The sequence below is a fragment of the Crocodylus porosus genome, unplaced genomic scaffold, assembly GCF_001723895.1.
Source record: "Crocodylus porosus isolate Cpor-Errol unplaced genomic scaffold, CroPor_comp1, whole genome shotgun sequence".
Taxonomy (NCBI): domain Eukaryota; kingdom Metazoa; phylum Chordata; order Crocodylia; family Crocodylidae; genus Crocodylus; species Crocodylus porosus.
This window is the reverse complement of record NW_017728906.1, coordinates 47,575,035-47,594,306: the sequence shown is the minus strand read 5'-3', so window position 1 is coordinate 47,594,306 and position 19,272 is coordinate 47,575,035. Positions and strand designations below refer to the sequence as shown.

The following is a 19,272-nucleotide window of genomic DNA, read 5'->3' as shown; positions in this document are numbered from 1 at the left end:
TTGACTAGAATGAATGTCTCTTCCATGGCCTGCCTCAAACATACTAAAAAATAGTAGAGCTGCCATTGGAGCTTGATTTGTACTTAAAAAAAAAAAAAAAAATTTCCTTAGACCTGCCATCTAGCATAGATGCAGAGCTTGTTAAAGCAGTATCACAGTGTCTGTTTAGCTCAGCTATCGATCTACCAAAATATAGCCTGCCAAACTTTCGTGAGTAACAGTGGTCAGAAGACAGTCAAGGAAGTAATGGAGGTTATATGCTTATAATGTTCTTGCATTGTACCAGTCACTTCCAAATTAGGTGTACATCTTTTCTAAAGAAACTGTGTTTATGTAGATACTAAATTTAGTAGAAGTAAGATGTCTGGGTTAAATGGTGGGGAAAATCTATGCCCATTTTTGGTGATTTGCATGTGATTGGAAGAACTATTTAATATAGCAAAATGTGAATTTTCCTGTGATATGATGAAGAAAAGTAGGCAAGTCATCCTGAGGGAATAAGTCTTATTTTAGAAAAATGTTCTTTATATATGGATAGTCAGTGATACAGGGAGATATTGGGTAGGAAGAGATCTGGGGAGAAGTGATTATTACATTTTTATAGGTATAGTGCACTTGTCTTACCGTTTGAAGTTTATCAGAGATGTATGTTTATAGCAGTATTGTTGAACCACTGTTGCTAAATGAGTGTTTGATAATCTTTTTAGTGTTTGTTAAAGGAAATATTTTTATTTAAGGAAATAAGAATTGGGTGAAATCCATGTCACGTCGAGCTCAATTTTGGCATTGATTTTAATGAGGGTGGGAGTTCACCTAAAAAAACATCATCTTGCTTTACTTTTGTTAGTTGGTGGATTAATTTGCTCAAAACTAGGAATGTCTTTTAAACAAGAGGATTCGTATTATCAAGTGAAAAATAAGCCAGCAACTGTGTACATAGCAAAATTGGCAAAGAATACTTGCGAGTAGATATTTAGTTACTGTTCAGTACTCTAGGATAGCCATCTACTAAAATATTTTTGACAAATGTGTGCATGCTAAATTGTATATTAAACTTGCTTGTTTGGTTATAAAGACAGAATTGTCCTTTTAATTTTTGCTGTGTATTTACAAACAGTATGTCCTAAGTTGCATAGAGGAATCGTGCGCAACTTCTATTGCTTTTGCCAGGTTATTGTGCAATGATAGAACAAAACAAAAGTGATTTATTTTTGTTTTGTAGTGGCTAATAATTTAAAGGTACATTTTTCTAAAAACAAACAAACAAACAAACCACTTTCTTGTATTTCAGGGTTGGCTAGTAGATCTCATCAACAAGTTTGGCACATTAAATGGGTTTCAGATCCTGCATGATCGTTTTATGAGTGGATCAGCATTGAATGTCCAAATAATTGCAGCTCTCATCAAGTAAGTTCTTTAGAAAGCTCTTTTATATCTCCATTTTATAGTTGGCAGGTGTTCATTAGCATTAAAAAGTGAATATGAAACAGAAGATCTGATTATCCATTTAATTCTTGGGGGGATGATATGTGATCTGCTGTCTCGTTACCTTTACTACCTTGTTTTCTTTGGTTGCTTGTTTACTTCGGCATTAGCTGGGTTTCTCAACAGAGTACTTCAGCATCTTAATAAAATTCGTCAAGTGTTCACATTACGTTACTCATCTTTTTGTTTTTTCAGGCCATTTGGACAATGCTATGAGTTTCTAACGCTACATACGGTGAAGAAATACTTCCTTCCAATTATAGAAATGGTTCCACAGTTTTTAGAAAACTTAACTGATGATGAACTGAAAAAAGAAGCAAAGAATGAAGCCAAAAATGATGCTTTGTCAATGATAATCAAGTCTCTAAAGAACTTAGCTTCAAGAGTCCCAGGGCAAGAAGAAACTGTAAAAAACTTAGAAATATTTAGGTTAAAAATGATACTTAGGTAAGGTGTTTTTCCTGTTATAATGCGGGCTTTTCTGTAATTTTGTTTACACATCTTGCACTTACCTTTTCTTACAGATTGTTACAAATTTCTTCTTTCAATGGTAAAATGAATGCACTAAATGAAGTTAACAAGGTGATATCTAGCGTGTCATATTATACTCATCGGCATGGTAATCCTGAAGAAGAGGAATGGCTTACAGCAGAAAGAATGGCAGTAAGTTGTTTTGTTGTTTGCCTAAATCATGTAGTATGGTGGATTCTTTTTGCTTGTTTGTTTCTTTAAGCATAGCTGTGTGTATACACATACATACAAATATATGTACTCTGGATTCCTATCCTTTGCTTGTCTCTCTGGTAATGAAAATTAGAGTATTTACAGCTACTGTTTATGGCATGATTAATGCATTAATTGTGCCTGACAGGGACCTGTGAGAAGTAAGTAGAGCTTGTTTTGGCACATCTGTGGAATTTGGTATCAAGGGCCAGCTTGTGCTAATATAATAAAATCTTTTTTGCAACAGCTGTTCTGCAAAACTTGAAAATGTGGTGCCCATGACTGAAATGTTTCCATTTAACTAAGGTTGCCTAAGTCTTTCAGGGCACCAGTTGCAATCTTCCAGTTGTGTAATCAAGAAGAGTTAATTGAAAGGAATATCTGTTTATTCTGGCCTTCCACATATATTCTGCTTCTGCCTCAGTCTGAACCAACAAGCTAAATTACATTTATGCCTTGAGTGGCATCAGTTACCCTTAGAAGATGGCATTAAAAATATTTCTAAATATTGCTTCAACTCTTGCCTCTAAATTTAGGTAGTAATTGAGACATAAATACAGATAAATAGTATCTTTCAAATTCTGGCTCGTTTTCTGATTGTCTTCTAGTGTTTAGTTGTTCTCTTTCTATGTAGTATGCCATACTATGATGAGCTGACTGAAGTGTCTTCGGTGAGTTAGTTCTGACATTTGGATAATTCAGTTGCTTAAAAAAAACAGTATATGCTCAGTCATCCCCCCACCACCACCTTTGACACTTGAAGATATTGAGCATTTTTATGTTCAGAGATCAGGATTTTTTCAAGCATGGTGAAACTGAAGTTGGTATCCTTTTCCACTGAAGTTCTTAATCTCCCAGATGTGGTAAATATCACTGATAATGCTTTTAGAGCACAGCTGCAGGAAAAGATTTCCTTTTCTATATTTTACAATGAGTCAGGTTTCAAAGTGTATAAAATCCGGATTTGCTTTGTTTTTTGCTTGTCTAACGTAAGTGAAAGGGAAGGATAAATACCTGCTCCTGTCCCTGCCCTTGTGTGTGTATTTTTTTATTTCTTAGAGATGGAGTGATTGTATCTAAAATAGATATTCTGTTTCAGGTCTGTATTTTCTTGACTAGAAATTGTGTTCTCAAAATTTTAGTATTTTGAAAATTGTTTTCTACCCGTCAATTTCAATTTAGGAATGGATCCAACAGAATAATATTTTATCAATTGTGTTACGAGATAGTCTTCATCAACCTCAATATGTAGAAAAGTTAGAGAAGATTCTTCGGTTTGTCATCAAAGAAAAAGCCTTAACTTTGCAAGATCTTGACAACATTTGGGCAGCGCAGGTAAAGAATTGAATTGTTTTATGCATGAAGAGTAGTGGTTTTATCTTACAGCACCTTTTGACAGTAGGTTGAATTTTATGAATGGCATAATTTATTCCATAGAAGCAAGTTATTATGGAAGAGTATTAGATTTCATAAAGGAGAGTGTGCTTTCAGGGCTGCTTGTGGTTGATGATGCCTGTTATAAGCAAAAAGCACATTATGAAAGTTCATTTTTAAACTTCTGGATGGATTCACCTCAGGTTGTGTTTTTGGATATGCTACATGTGTAATGCAAGGATCAACTGTAAGGGGAGGGGGAAAGTCAGGATGCATAGAAAACAGGTTTATTTAAGATCTATTAAAAAATCAAGCAATTGTTGGTGAGAAGATTTCAAGAAGTCATATATTAAGAGGAGAATTTACCTCGGTTGTAAATGAACCAGCTTACTAAACTAACTAGTTTTTCTAACTAACTAGTTTTTCTTCAAAATTATTTTACATATGAGTTAAATAACAGTGGGAGCTATGAGAGACTAAGACAGGATATTTAAGTAGTGAATTTCTGGTATTCAGGATAAAATACAGTAAAAGCTCTGTTATCCAGCATCCCCTGGGAATAGGGGATGCTGGTTAATCAAATATTCTGGTTAATCAAATGTGTACCATGTGGTGCTCTCCTCAGTGTTGGTGTACCAGGGTACAGGGAAGAGGGATCTGCACAGGCTGCTTTGCCCTGGGCCATGGGCTGAAGAAGTGGCAAGAACTCTGCTCACAGTGGCGGTGAAACCCAGAAGTGATACTTCTGGTTTCACTTTTGCTGCGTCCCTCGGATGTTGGTAATAGAGTTTTCTGACTAAGAAAGTGCCAGTTAACGGAGCTTTTGCTGTAGTATAACCTTTAGTCTAAACAACGCTTTGCTATCCTACTAAATGGAGTTAACAAGAGTGGCTGTTCCACAGGAAGTAGAGGTTACAGATACTTTTGTTCACATATGTCTTGTGAACCATGTGCAGCCCACTAAGCTGTTACGCTCTGCCTATGGGGCTCCCAGAGGGGCTGGGGATGTGGGAGCAGGACCTGCCACTGAACTAGTGATGGAGTCCCAATGAGCACGTATGCCAGCAGGTTGGGGGCAAGTGAGAGCTGGGTCTGAATCCAGCCTGGGAGGCTCTGTGCAGTCTGTATCTGGCCTGCAAAGGGTCCCATAGTCCAGATTTGAGCTTGAGGGTGCAGCCAAGTTGACATCTCTGTATTAGAAGATCGGAACCAAAATTGGCTGTCTGGAATGCCTGGTACAGAAAGATCAATGTTGAAGTGATGTTGTAGCCATGATGGTAAGGATATTTTTGGAGGTGGTATCTTTTATTGGAACAACTGCATGACTGGGAGAGATTTTCCAAGCTTTTGGGCACAAAGTACCACTCTTCAGATTTCAGAACAAAGCAGACAGAACTTGAATGATAGCCTGGTTAAAACCCCACGAGTACATAAAAACAGCCTGCTTTAAAGCAGGGTTGTCAACCTACAGCCTGAGGAACTGCCTTCTGGCCCATGGTGCTCCCAGAGGTCTGGGAACTTAGGATCTGCTGCAAAGGGAGAGCAACATCTGTACTAGACCCCATGGATGCTGCTTGCTTTGCCACTGGATCTGGGACCCACTTGCAAGGAGGGGCAAGTTTGCTGCTCCTGGCTTAGGGGAGTGGAGCAGAGCTGTAAAAAGAGCAAAGAGACATTATCAGGACTACAGTAAAAGTTCTGTTTTAAATGGGGGATGCCATTAAAAACAAAACAATATGCCGGTTTAACTGAGTGGCCTGGGCTGCCACCCCTCCCACTGCATCTGGGGCGTCCTGCCGCCCCTCCCGGGCCCTGCAGGCTCCGCAGGACAGGAAGGCGGGCCCTGTTATGCCCCTGGGCCATGGGGGCTCAGCAGCACACGCTGCTTTACCTCAGGCGGCGGGGGTGGGGGGGCTCAGAGAAACGGGATGTGCCATGGCCGGCACTTCCAGTTTCACTTGACAAGCCATCATGCCAGCTAATTGAGCATGCTGGCTTGTAAGATGCTGCTTTTTAACAGAGCTTTTACTGTAATTTAAAAAAATAAATAAATAAAAAACAAATGGAGAAATGCAGAAGGAAAGATAACCTGAAAAGTGGAAGAGCGACACCATTCAAGTGGGAAAAAGGATTCTAGTCACCTATGGAATACAGAAAGAGCAGCAGGTAGATTATAATGAGCCATAAAGTCATTGTCACTTCATGCCTGGCTTTTGGTATCTAGTAAAGGTACAAATTTCCTTTGTTCCTGAGCCCATCTTTTTCAGTGTGTTTTGTAAATTTCCCTTGAATCCAAATATTGTGAATTTAGTGTGAGTGGTAGTACTGTAAAAAATGTTTTCCTGCCTTTGTTTGCAGTTTGGAATGACTTATGTGGTACACGGTGAGATGAGGAGGAAAAAAGTAAATCGGTGGAACACAATAATTCCTACTTACTGGTCAATTAGAAAAGGGATTTGAGATCACAGTAGGGCAGGAGAAGGGAAAAAATTGCCCCCTGTCAAAGAAACTAGAAAAAATAATCAGAAGATCATCATGTTATAGATGAGCATGGTGAAAGATCTGTTCGGTTATAAATTATAGGAAACAGTGACTAATCCAGTTGTAAGAGTAAAGTTTAGGTCAGTGTGTCATTTGGGTGGAAGGGCTAAATTTAATTTTTTATTTTATTCTACTCATATTATTAACTGGGGTAAGTATAAATTTAGGAATGAGAAGTAGCACTTATTCCCTCTTTGGGAAGCTTAGTCACAGAACAACTTAAGTAACTTGCCTAGTGGCATTCAGATTGTAAATTAAGACTACTCAACTTGCAGGCAGCTGAGGACTGCACAAGGCATAGGTGGGAGGAGGGCAGAGGCAGTCACGGTGAGAGCCTGTATGGAACATGCTGTTTGGGGGCCACATGCGGTCTGCAGGCTACCAGTTGGACAGCTGTGACAAGTGATAGGGCAGGCAGTTGAAATTAAATCTCCTGAGTTTTGGACTGCAAACTCCATAACTCAGCAAGTGACAACTTTCAGAGCCATGGGCTGGAACAGCCCAGGTAGGGTCTGAGGCAGGTTGGTGTTCTGAGTTGGCCACCTCTGTTGGGGTGGTAGTGGCTTTTCCTGCCTCCCACCTGCAGTACAGGCACACCTTTTTGCCTTCTGGTAATGGCACAAGCATGGCCAAAGCCCCCACCGCTGGAACACCCCGAGACTTCTTGGTTATAGACACCGGATCCAGTAGCTCCATGGGTTCGATGCATCTAGCCCCTGGCCTTAATCATGGACCTCCCATCGTTCCAAAACCATTTTTTTTTCAGCCTGTGTTTTGCAGTCTCAGCAAAAAAGATGCTGTTTTAGTTTACAGTCAAATCCCATTTGTAAAATAGTTGTAATAGCTATACTGGTTTCTTAAAATCAGATTTGCAATCTGTGCAATCTAGTGTATCACTTAGGCCATGTAGATAAATCAGCCAGGCTAGGAGATTACTGCAAGGGCCAACACAGCAGTGAGACATAGTAAGTAGGGCTGTGTGAAACGGCTGTTTTGATTCGGATTTGACAGTTTCGGAGAACAGTGATTCGTTTTGGTGTTTTGGATCACTATTCTGTTTTGTTTCAGCCAAATTTGTTTTGGAGATTTGGCTCCACTGAATCTCCTCTGAATCTGTTTCAGATGGGCTGCAAGTGAATCTTCACACAGCCCTACCTAGCCAGGTGGGTCTTGGGGCCGGGGACTACAGGACCCCTGCGGGGAGGATGGGGCCCTGTGTGACTTGTCCGGGAAAGGGGAAGGGCCGCTGCCCTCTGGGCAGGTGAGGAGTGCTCCGCACAGATCCCTGTTGCACCAGATCGCAGGGCAGGGAAGCAGTGCAGAGCATCAAGCAAGCCTGCTGGTCCCTGCTGCATGCCTTGGCTCCACAGAGAGCAGAAGTTTTGCTTAGGAGGGCTGTTGTGTAACTTGTTAATGTGTGATTTAAGATTACAAGAGCCAACTTTGATTTTATTAAAGATGCAGTAGGAATCTTTACAAGAACAGTCTTAAAGTGGTGCCAAAGCAAAAAGTAAAACTTAGAATATAAAATTAATTTTATGGATAATTTTAAGAATCTGCTCTAAAAGGGCAGCTGCTTTGTATGCCTCTGAATGGAAATTTTTTTTTGAAGATAAGAGCAGAAATGAACTGGCCTTATTAAACATATGTGTGTTTATGCAAGAGAAATCATAGTTAAGTGGAAATCCTACTGAAGGCTAATTAGAACACAAACTGCTTTCTATCTGTCACATGAAATTTTAGATATACAAATATAAAACGTGTATGTGACCATTCTTAGCATCTGATGAAGTAGGTTGTTTCTTACGAAAGCTTATGCCTCTCTGAACCATTTAGTCTCTTAGGTGCCACTTTGCCCTGCTTCATGTGTCCTTTTAGACTGCTGGCTAAATGTCTCTGTAGAAGTGTATGTGTGTGATTCCAGCTTTTTTCCTGTGTCAGTGAATGAGGTGGAGTAGTTAAAAAAAATGGAGTAGCAAAGGATTTAAAATTTGTACAGGCGTACCTTGGAGATATTGTGGGTTCGGTTCCAGACCACCGCAATAAAGCGAGTCACACGAATTTTTTGGTTTCCCAGTGCATATAAAAGTTATGTTTACACTATACTGTAGTCTATTAAGTGTGCAATAGCATTATGTCTAAAAAACAATGTACATACCTTAATTAAAAAATACTTTATTGCTAAAAAATGCTAACCATCATCTGGGCCGAATGGCGTCAATAGACTTGCTCGACGCAGGGTTGCCACAAACCTTCAATTTGTAAAAGTGCAATATCTGCGAAGCGCAATAAAATGAGGTATGCCTATATTATGTTCAAGTTTTGTGCTAGAAGATGAGGGAAATTCCTACTGACAACTTGAATCAGAAAAAATTTAATCTCCGAGAAGCAAGTTCTAGGACAAATTAGGTGCATTGAATTCTAGAACGCAGTTGTAGAAATTAAGTGTAAAATGATATTTAGAATATGGAAGTGTGTGTGTGTGTGTGTGTCTTTTAAACTGGGGATTTTTTTTCTGAAAGCTTCAGAATTGCTATGTGCTTAGTTTTTGTTTTTCTTAAATAAAAGAAGTAACAGGAGTGTCCATTGGTTTTAAACTCCTGAGTCCTCCCCATGCTTTCAAGGAAACTTGAGTCTTCTTACAATGGTAGCATAAAGCTAATCTGAAATTAGCAGTGGAAATCATTGTGCTTTATGCCGTTAGTAGGTCTGAAACTTATACCATAGATTTCAGTGTAACATCAAAACATCTCATGAAATCCTGCTTATAAAATTAGTTCATTTGGGTTTGGAAATCTGAAATTCTGCAAGCAAAGAAGAGTAAGTGATAATACCTTAGTTGTAGAGACCTGCCAGAGGAAGGAAGGAGGGTGAAATCACAGGGAGTATTTCCCCCTCTTCATTAATAGCTTATGTGCCACTGAGGCTTGCTGCTGCCAGCCAGGAGTATGTTGGAGTCCTTGACTTTGTTGCGCTCTCTGGCTGGGAATGACAATTGATCTGTTCTCCCAGGCTGCACTGCAATTTGGAGCCTGAAAGCACAGATCACTCTGCACTCAGCCTCCAGGGTGCAGCTGGTGATATGGCACAGTGGGCATCTGATCCTCAGTTGCACATTCTGCCATGCCTATGTAGCATAGCCACAAACACAGTTGTTGGGATTCTGTATCAATCCCACGATGACTGTCTGCCAAGGGACAGAGCAACAGAAATTGCCACCTTGAATGTAAAGTTTAACGTGGTCATCAAAGAGATTTAGGCTTTAATTCAGGGCTGATTTGGCCCGTATTAAAATAGGTATAGGATAGTTGTTTATGCAAAGCTTGAACTGCAGTTAACCTGCATTAGCTATGATTTGTCTGGGGGCAAAATGTTAATTTGGGTACATCACCAGTGCCGAACATGGGATAATAGGATTGGCGGTAGGTTCCTAGGATAAAATACTTCATCTCTGGAGAAACGGGGAAATTTTATGTTTGTTTTTAACCTTACAGATGGTAAACTGGGAAAGCTTGAAAAAGGAAATGAGAACACAGTAATTTTGATTTCTTTGTTTAAATATAGTCTGTTGTTCTTTGTGTAGGAACCTTGGAGTTCATAGCTGTCCACAAAGTGAAAGGCTTGTTAAGTAATAAGAAAGGGTAAAAATATAGAAATATGGATTAAAAATAACAAGATTAACTTGAGGAAAATAATCAGCAGTGGAATCAATATGGGGGTGAATCTGGAAATAAAATGCTAATAGTGGTTTATGGTGGATAAATTAGATAAGAGTAACAATGATCAAAACAACCAAAGTGCAGGTAGCCTTTTTGAATGCATGATGTTGATGTGGTAAATAAATTTAACAGTTTTAATTGTTTGTCACAATAGAATCATAGAATATTAGGGCTGTAAGGGACCTCAAGAAGTCATCTAGTCCCGTCCCCCCCCCCTTTGCTGAAAGCAGGACTGTCCCCAACTATATTCAAGGCCTTGTCTATCCAGGTCTTAAAAACCTCTAAGGACAGAGATTCTACACGCTGCCCCCCCCCCCCATCCTGCCTCAGTGGTTTACTACCATCCTAGGGAGAGAGTTTTTCTTAATAAGTAACCTAAACTAGAATTGCAAACAAATGGGGAAGGATCAGGGAAGAATGCTTGTATAACAAGGAAAGTTAGCATTTGTTTAGATGAAAAATGAAGCTATATGTAGCTAGGATGTATCTTACTACATTTTTTCGTATCATAAATTACAGTTGTTCATTTTTGCTTTTGGCAGGCAGGAAAACACGAAGCCATTGTAAAGAATGTACATGACCTCCTTGCAAAGCTGGCTTGGGATTTCTCTCCTGAACAACTTGATCATCTGTTTGATTGTTTTAAGGTAATGCTGCATATTTCAACTCCTTTATTACTATGCGTCACAAACACAGTTAACAGGCCTTTAAACATAGTGGATGCAGTGTTTAATAATGTGGTTATACATAATATGCAGAATATTGCATTTTTATGCATTCATGTAATTGAAAATATAAAGATTTTTATCTCTACTCTTTCTAAGCTAATGCACTTTCATTGCAGCTTACAGGCTTACTGCATGTAATTCTGTTACTTGAATGCTGTTGTTTTATTCAGAAAATAAAGGAAATTTTAAAAGCTCTCCTGTTCTGGCAAGGGGAGGCATGGTAACTAGGAGGCAGAGCAGATTTGCACCTCACCCAAAGTAGATATAGATATATCTATAGCACAGACATTTGTTGGCTGATTCTTACTTCATCAGATATGGGTATAGATCCTGTCTATCTGTAATCTATTTTGGTTAGCCTATAAAGTGCAGATCTACCCTGCCTTCCACTTGACTTCATGTTAACATGGCTAACTGCATCTCTGCTCATGATAACCAGAATAAGAGTAAAATCCTAATAAATAAAAGGCAGATAGATGGAGTTAAATATTTTGCCCAGGTTTTTGTTAACCTTCTAACTTTATGTGGAAGCTAACTTGAGGTAGCAGTGAGTTAACATGCCTTAGAGTAACAATGGCCCAGACTGAACTGCCTTATAGCATCTTTAATCATCCTCTTATCCAGTATCATAAGATTGCATCTGAACTGAAGTCCTCTACAGTTCAAATTGTAGCATTGTATGTTGTCACTATGATAATACAGTAAAACCTTGTTAAGTTGAAGCACAGGGGACTAACAAATACTGACCTTGAAATAAATGGGTTTGAATTATCCAAATTGCTACACTGTATTTATTCTATGAAACTACTTTATGGTAGTTGTATAATTTTTCTCACAGTTTCTTGACGAGTTTATTGTGGTCCGCTTAACCATCTTACATTGATCATGGACAAATTCATTGATTGTTTGTTTGTGTTTTCCGTGTCTTTCTCTGTGGGGTGTCCTAGCTTGCTCTTTTACCACTTCTTTCTGCAAAAATTAACATCATATTGTCAGTATTGATGAACTCTTGGAAATCATCAGGGCAATCCATTTCTCCCCAAAGCCCAGCCCAATTAGGATCACCTAGCTCAAATTCAATTCTTTGGCAAGGACAAGGAAATATTTTTCATTATATAAACATTTCATCTCAGCATTTAGTTCTAGGACAAGTATACTGTAGTTAAAAACCAAGCAGTTTATCTTAAACCAACAACACCTTAGAACTGTGAGTTAACATTCACTGATGTTGAGCCACCCTTCACAAAGTAGTCTCTGATAATATGGGGTGGAACTTTATCCCACGCAATGATGACATTTCTCATAGCATCAAGACGATTCCATTTTTGCTGATCTTTTGCATTTCTGGAAACCTCCCGCAGTAGATAACATACCAGTTTTTTCCAGTGTGCCATCTTAATGGGGTGTATTATTCCCTGATCTTGGCCACATGTAGCTCATAGTGCAGGGGTGGACAAAATACGGCCCACAGGCTAGATCCAGCCCACGAGGCCATTCTGTCCGGCCCACAGGGCCCCTAAAAAAATGTAGAAAATTAATATTGATCTGCCCTTGGTTCCTGTCAGAAATGATGGGAACCAAGGGCAGTAGGACCCAGGGGAAGCCCAGCGGGCTCCCACAACAGCAGGGCCCACCCAGCTCCACCCCCTGCCCCAGCCTGGGCTTCTGGCCTGGGATCATGTGGCTGCCCCCGTGCTGGAACCTCAGGTAAGGGTGGTGGGGAGAAGGGCAGGGGGGGACCTCGGGCAGGGAAGGAGTGAGGTGGGGGGAAAAGCTGGGGAAAAAGCTGAGTGCGGGGTGGGGGAAAGTGGCCCCTTCCCCACCCTGTGGCTGGCGCCCCACACTGCTGCAGCTGTTATTACTGCTTAATAGTAAAGTAACTATTAGTTTAGTTAGTAATATGTTGCATGTCTGTAGCTTAGCTGTGTGACTTCTTGTACTCGTAACCTGGCTGACATCGAAATTTGTCTTGACGTGCTAATACCAAATACAGTAAAAGCTGCACTATCCTGTACCTTACAAGCTGGCATGCTTTATTAACCAGTATGCCAGCTTGTAAGGGAAAAGCAAAACCAGAAGTGCCCACTGTGGCATTTCCAGTTTTGCCAAGCCCCCACGGCCCGGAGCAAAGCAGCTTGTGGGGGCCCTCCTCCCTGTCCCTTGGGGCCGGCGGGAGGGGTGGTGATGCCCTGGACACAGCAGGAGAGGCAGTGGCCTGAACAGACAAAGACGCCTATTCATGCCACTCAGTTAACCCATCATAGTTTATCTGGCACCCCTCATTCCCCTTGGGTGCTGGATAACGAAGCTTTTTCTGTATTGTCTATATGCAGTAATTTTTAGAACTGTTTTAGGCCCCGTCACTCTACCAGCTCCTTTTCTGAAGTATGTGCTTACAGTTGCTTTTAAAAACATGGCATTCATATTTGTAGTTGAAAATACTCTCATTTAATTATTGAGTATTATAGAGCCTGAAAATACTCTGGAAATCAGTGGGCATTTCCACGCTACCAAATTTGTGTCTACTTTTTCTGATGTGCACATACAATTGATTTGAGAAGCCTCTAGTCATGTTTTCATGTAATTAAACTATTAATGCTTACATGCATCCATAGCCCCTCCAGATTTTGTTTGTTCTTCCAAATCAGGCCCATATTTACTCATCTGTATTCATATAGGTAAATGCTAATATCATTTGTCATTTGCTTTGAAAAAGGAGGTGTAGTAATTTCATATTATAAGTTTGTTTTGGGTTGGGCAAACTGATAAAAGAAAATTCTGTGTTATCCAGGCAAACTTTTGTGTCAGACATATCACAGTTAATAACATGAAGTACAAAATGGCAAAATTTTAATGATTAATTGGAACGCTTTTATGGACGGGCAAGAGAGACTTCAGAAAACAAAACTGAAGTTCACTTAATTTTGGCTGCAATTCAAAATGTCAGCAGTAATGATATAATCAGGTGCTTTACAACAATGGAGCATATTGGTGTTCCTTAAAGGATCCCAGAAAATTTTATGTTCTTAAAATAAATAAAGAATTTTGTACAACAATTAGTAATAAACAGGAGGAATAATTGTATTATTTAACTGAAAAAACAGGTTCGCGTATCATTTAACTTACAAAAGAAGCAGCAAACAGTAACTCGGCATGTATAGAACTAAGTCCTAAAGATTTTCATATGGAATAAAATTTTGTTTACCAGGCAAGTTGGACAAATGCAAGCAAAAAACAACGTGAAAAATTACTTGAGTTAATCCGTCGTCTTGCAGAAGATGACAAGGATGGTGTGATGGCACACAAAGTATTGAATCTTCTGTGGAATTTGGCACATAGTGATGATGTACCTGTTGATATCATGGACCAGGCTCTTAGTGCTCATATTAAAATCTTAGATTACAGCTGTTCACAGGTGAGTAATTCAGTATGGTTTTATCAACAGTTAGCTGTTGATACTTTCATTAAAATTAGGAGGATGTGGCAGATTAATAGCAAAAGAGCTGTCATGCATAATTCAGTGTCCTTGAACAGAATCAAGGGATTCTTTAAGTGCATTATGGGACATATTTTGAATGTGACACATTCTAGGGTTTATGTTAGAGGGTACTACTTGTAATGTAACTAAGTACAAAGCTGGAAGTTCATGTGGTTCTGATTCCTTACCAGTGCCACCTCACCCCTGTTGTACCCCTGCCAGTTATCAGTACCTGGTAATGGTCACTGTTGGATAATTTGTATTTGCCTTTGGAGTGGTAAATTAACCAGTTTACTGTATATGTAAAAATGGGCCCTTGTATCAGGGATGTCTGCTGTGTGCTAAATTGTGAATACTTTGCTTTTTAAGGATCGGGATACCCAAAAGATACAGTGGATAGATCGTTTTATAGAAGAGCTTCGCACAAATGATAAATGGGTCATTCCTGCGCTGAAACAAATAAGAGAAATTTGTAGTTTGTTTGGTGAAGCACCACAAAATTTGAGGTAAGAATTATAATATGAATGGAACTTTAATTTTTAACAGACTTGGATAAATGTATAGACCTTTAGTTTTTATCAAAAAAGCATAACTAATTAAACCTAAAGTATTAACTAGCTTTTTTGTTTTTTACATTTGTGAACATATATATGTGTACATCTGAATCATTCTTAGATTTAAGTATTTGAGCTCAGCAGAATCATTGATCATTTCATGACTTCAGGTGTAGATAGCGTGGAAAGACTGTTTTGTAATTCTGTGCCTTCTGTGTCAGTTGAACAGTGGCTTTATTAAGTTATAGGAAATGTTGGTCAATTTCCTGCCTCTACCATAGACTTGCCTATTTCATGGTAGTATTACCTCACAAATTTGAGACATCCTGTTGGTAGTGACTAAAAATACTTAAATATTGTAGGTGCTTGTTAAAGATCATTGGCCTTTCATGAAGTTGCTTAGTAATCTCCTTTTGCTTTTCTTAGGACTTTCTACCTGTAAAAATTGTCTCCAATTATAATAAATTGGTTGTTTTGCTTTTTCTGTTACCTTTCTTTTTTAATTAAATTAATTGGAAGTTTAAATCTATTATCATTTACTTAATGAGACTTGTTGAAACTTAACGAGTTCATTATTTTATTTTTTAATGTTTCCATTTTAGAAATCTCAGCCCTTCTGCCCCAAAACATGAACATTTCAGCATTTATGTTGAGCTGCCTGCAAACTGCAGAATCTTTTTGCCCTGTAGAAACCAATGTCACACGTCTTCCTCTGCTAATTTTATCAAAACTGTTTTTGTCAGCAGGCAGTATGCAAATCAATTTTGGTAGCCTGGCGGCTTACAGGAAAGGATAAGTCTGGAAAAACTTGAGTGATGAGCATATATAGCATTTCCTTTAGAGTATAGTATTATTTTTGTGACGAGGTTCTCATTCATGTGTTTGTCCATATGCATTTCACTGTGCCTGTGCATGTGCTTCAAGGACTTTCAACTCGAAGACCTTTTCCCTGCCAGCTCCTGTACAGTATGTGTATATCCTGTCTCTCCTTATGCTCCACAACAGCTCCTCAGTTAGTTTCAACAGTCTTGGCTCAAGATGATATTTCTGAAGTCCAGTTCAGACTACATTTGGTCTACAGCCTTCGGAAGAAAAGCTGACTTTCAGCGTTCTTCTTCCCCCGCCCTCCTCCCCATTCTTCTGTAACCCTTTTGGGAAAACATTTACCTATTTCTTATTTTCACCTTTACTTCATCTGTATCACTTTCTGTAGCAAGACATCAGCTGATGTTCTATAGCCTGTATCCTGTGGCTTTCCACCCAAGTAAAATTCGTTTTATCAGGCAGTGTCTTCTTAGACTGTTGTCATGTTTCTCCCAGATCTCTAGGAGTCCAGTTATGTCCTTTTTATGGCTAAGCCATGGAAGAGCTCTTACAAGGATTGTCTCCTAGAATTACAGAAAACATGACTGGAAGGAACCTTCAGAGGTTATTTGGTTCATCCCTCTGTCCCAACACAGGATCAACTTACTATACCATAACTCAGACTTCACAGATATTGCTTTACATTTTTTTTAAAGATCTAATGATGATGATTCTATAGCCTCCCTACATAATCTATTAAAATACTAAACTATGCTTAGATTTTTCCTGATGTGTAACCTAAACATCCCTTGCTGCAATTTAAGCCTGTTGTTTCTTGTCCTATCTCTAATGGACACAAGAAATAGTTTAGAACCTTCCTTTCTGCATTATTTTTGTATGTTTGAAAATTGTTACATCTCTCCTTTGTAGTCTTTTCTGTTACTTAATAGGTTTGGAACCCTGGGCTATTGTAAGGCCCTTTTAAGGGTGCTGCCCCACTGCTGCCAGGTGGAACTGCCCCTCTATGCCTCTTTCTAGGAGATGCTGTGAGGAGCAGGAACTGGAAGCTGCTGTAGCAGTATGGGATGCCCCCTTAGCTTTTCTGTTGTTGGCCTGCCTGAGAATCCAGATTAGTAATATCATCAACACAGAGGGGATACATTAAGTACTGCCCCTGCAGGTTCCATTGGCATCTCATGCATCGGGGCAGAGTTGGGGAGGGTATGTTTCCCTTGAGTGGGGAAAGATAGGCTTTCTCTGCTAGCAATCTTCAAAGGGTGCTGGTAAATTTAAACAAGTGTTATAGAGGCATTCCTTGGGTCTAAAATATTGAGAACCACTGATCTAGACCATGTTTCATAGCTTGTTTAAGATGACATGCAAGAAAGTGTCAGAAGCTTTTATGAAGTGCTGTTGTATCACGTCTGTTGTTTCTCCCCCATCTGCATGGCCTGTAACCCTTTCACAGAAATTAAGTTGAGCTTTTTGCTTCTTTTTTATTGAAGTTATCGGTTAGTTACCACTCTTATCTTATAGGTATGGGCCAGATCTGACTTGTGGGTCTCCCCATGGATCCAAAAATTTAGGACTGGGGGAAGTAGTGGCAGTGTTAGTTGGAGCTTCCCTACTGCCAAATTTTGGATGTGGGAAACACAGCAGGTTGGATGACATGGCCTTGTGTGCTAGATTGTGCTGCTGTGCAGGGTTACTTCACAACCAGATCCCATGTACAGGGTTGAGCTGGTGCACAGCTGGATCTGGTGTGTAATTGGGCCATGCTTTGTGCTGGGCCAGTGCATGGGGCTGAACAATTTGCTCATGGGGGTGGGGCTAGCTCATGATTTAGCTGAGTTGATCTGTTGTTTGACTTAATTATCTGTGGGAAGAACTTAATCTGTAAATAATTGATCTCCTGGGCTAGAAAGGAATGCAAAGCCTATCTTCAGGTTTACCTCCTTTAATAAGTCCTATAGGGTTGGCCTCTGATTCCAGAGCACTGGACTCCACAGTGTCTGTGGAAGCTTCGGGGGTGGGAGGGGGGACAGTATCCTGTTGAAGAGACCATCTTTCTATGGTTGAAGCCCCACAAATGGTTCTAAAGGAAGGTCACTGATCTGAGGTTCCTTGAAGATGCCTTCTCCATCTCCCCTGTTCTCTTTAATGCTGCAAGTTCATTGCTGTGTGTGGATTATAATGAACCTTGGCAGCATCCTGAGAACTGACGATGGGTTCTGGCGGTGTTCAGGAAGCCCACAGAAAAGCACTAAGGCATTCATCAGAATTGTCGTCTCTACTTTCTTGTAGCAGATCCGTAACTTTGGCAAAGAATCCTGCTTTGGTACTGCGAACTTTAAGTTCTTGTCACCTTATCTCATCTGCTGAAACCATTTCCAGTGGGATTGTTTCTATATACGGCTCTAATCAATCTTATAGTTAAGCCATAACTGGAGTCCCTGCTGCTCCTATTTCCACCAGAGCTAGCCATAGAACTATTAGGCCTGCCAGCTGCATTCCCGCTGAGGGAACTGTCTCTTGCTGTTGTATAATTGGCACAGCTGGTAGAAGTCTCATCAGACTTCTTCTTGGGCTCTGACCGTGGTCCTAGTTCATCTATCCTTTCGTCCTGTATCACTTTCATGGTACCTTTTTAGAAGAAAAGCATCGGCCACTGCAGTCTTCCTGACTTCCATCCAAGTTGCCTTAGGGATCCTTCTACAATTTTCCAGGGTGGCCTTTCAGGCCATGGGCTGGAGCACTTTTAAGGACAGGTCATATAGCCCAGAAGCCTCTCCCTGCCTCGTTGAGTGTCCTGGAACAGGAAAAGTAGTTGCTTGACCCTAATCCGCTCCTTTTTATCCATTTAAGATATTTCAGCATCTTGGGTGGATGACTTCAGCGCTTTCTAGCCCTGATTCTGCCACTTCTCAGGTTAAAGGAGCTCTTCCTACACCTCCTAGTTCTGTGAGAACTGTGCAAGGTAAGGTAGGACTGTGTGACTGACACTGCTGGTTCATCCTGGCCAAGGGAATACTGGTTCCAAGACCATCTTTGGGTGTCAGAGTTGTAGAATTCTCCTGCTGCTCCCAGACCTGCTTGCCCAGAACACAGGAAGGACGTTCCACCCAGATCTATCCTTTCCAAGTCACAGAATGGATTCTGGACAGTTCATAACAGTGGAGCAGGCTTGTGCTCATACCTTGCTTGAGACCTTCTCATCCTTACTTGAAAAGGCTTGACTATATACAGACATAGCTGGGTAAGTGGACTGGATATTTTTCAGTTTGGTGTCATGTAAGACCTTTGATCTTACCAGGTTTCCATACCAGCTATCCTGGGCTACATTCTGGAGCTGAAGTATAGTGACCTTTTCCTAAGGTTTGTTAAGATTCATCAGACTATTAGCGTAGCCTACTTTTTTCCAATGAAACCTCTAGTGTCCTAAAGTTAAAAGGCTTAATTTTCGAGTGGAACCTAGAGCCAATATTCATATCCCTGATGGAGATGGCATTTGAAGCTCTGACCACTAGTTTGCTGCTCCTTATGTATGAAGACATCTTTCTAGGGCAGCCATCACCTTCAAGACAAGGATGAATGACATCCAGGTATTAATAATGGATCCCCTCTGCATTGTTGTGTATGTGTGCGTAAGAGAGAGAGAGAGATTGAGAGTGTGTGTGGTGCATGCGAGCACACGTACATACTAATACATACATAGTGATAAATTATGTATAGTTTTTGATATGAGGAGAGCCTTATTTTCCAACCATCTTTAAGAAATTCCCAATGGCTGTTCATTTCCTTAGCTGAAGGATCCAGAAGTACTGCAATCATGGGCCTGCCCACACTTGCACATTCCCTTCTGCCAA

At 40.1% G+C, this 19,272-nt stretch overlaps 1 protein-coding gene across 1 annotated transcript in view; it reads left to right on the top strand.

The window, feature by feature from the left end:
- The window catches only part of USP9X (ubiquitin specific peptidase 9, X-linked), a 162,769-nt gene that overhangs the window by 64,169 nt on the left and 79,328 nt on the right, over positions 1-19,272 (top strand). Inside the window, exons 7-13 of the mRNA XM_019529090.1 lie at positions 1,292-1,407; positions 1,681-1,932; positions 2,010-2,148; positions 3,391-3,543; positions 10,385-10,489; positions 13,779-13,985; positions 14,418-14,554. Coding sequence (XP_019384635.1) covers positions 1,292-1,407; positions 1,681-1,932; positions 2,010-2,148; positions 3,391-3,543; positions 10,385-10,489; positions 13,779-13,985; positions 14,418-14,554 — 1,109 coding nt within the window. The remainder of the gene's footprint in view (positions 1-1,291; positions 1,408-1,680; positions 1,933-2,009; positions 2,149-3,390; positions 3,544-10,384; positions 10,490-13,778; positions 13,986-14,417; positions 14,555-19,272) is intronic.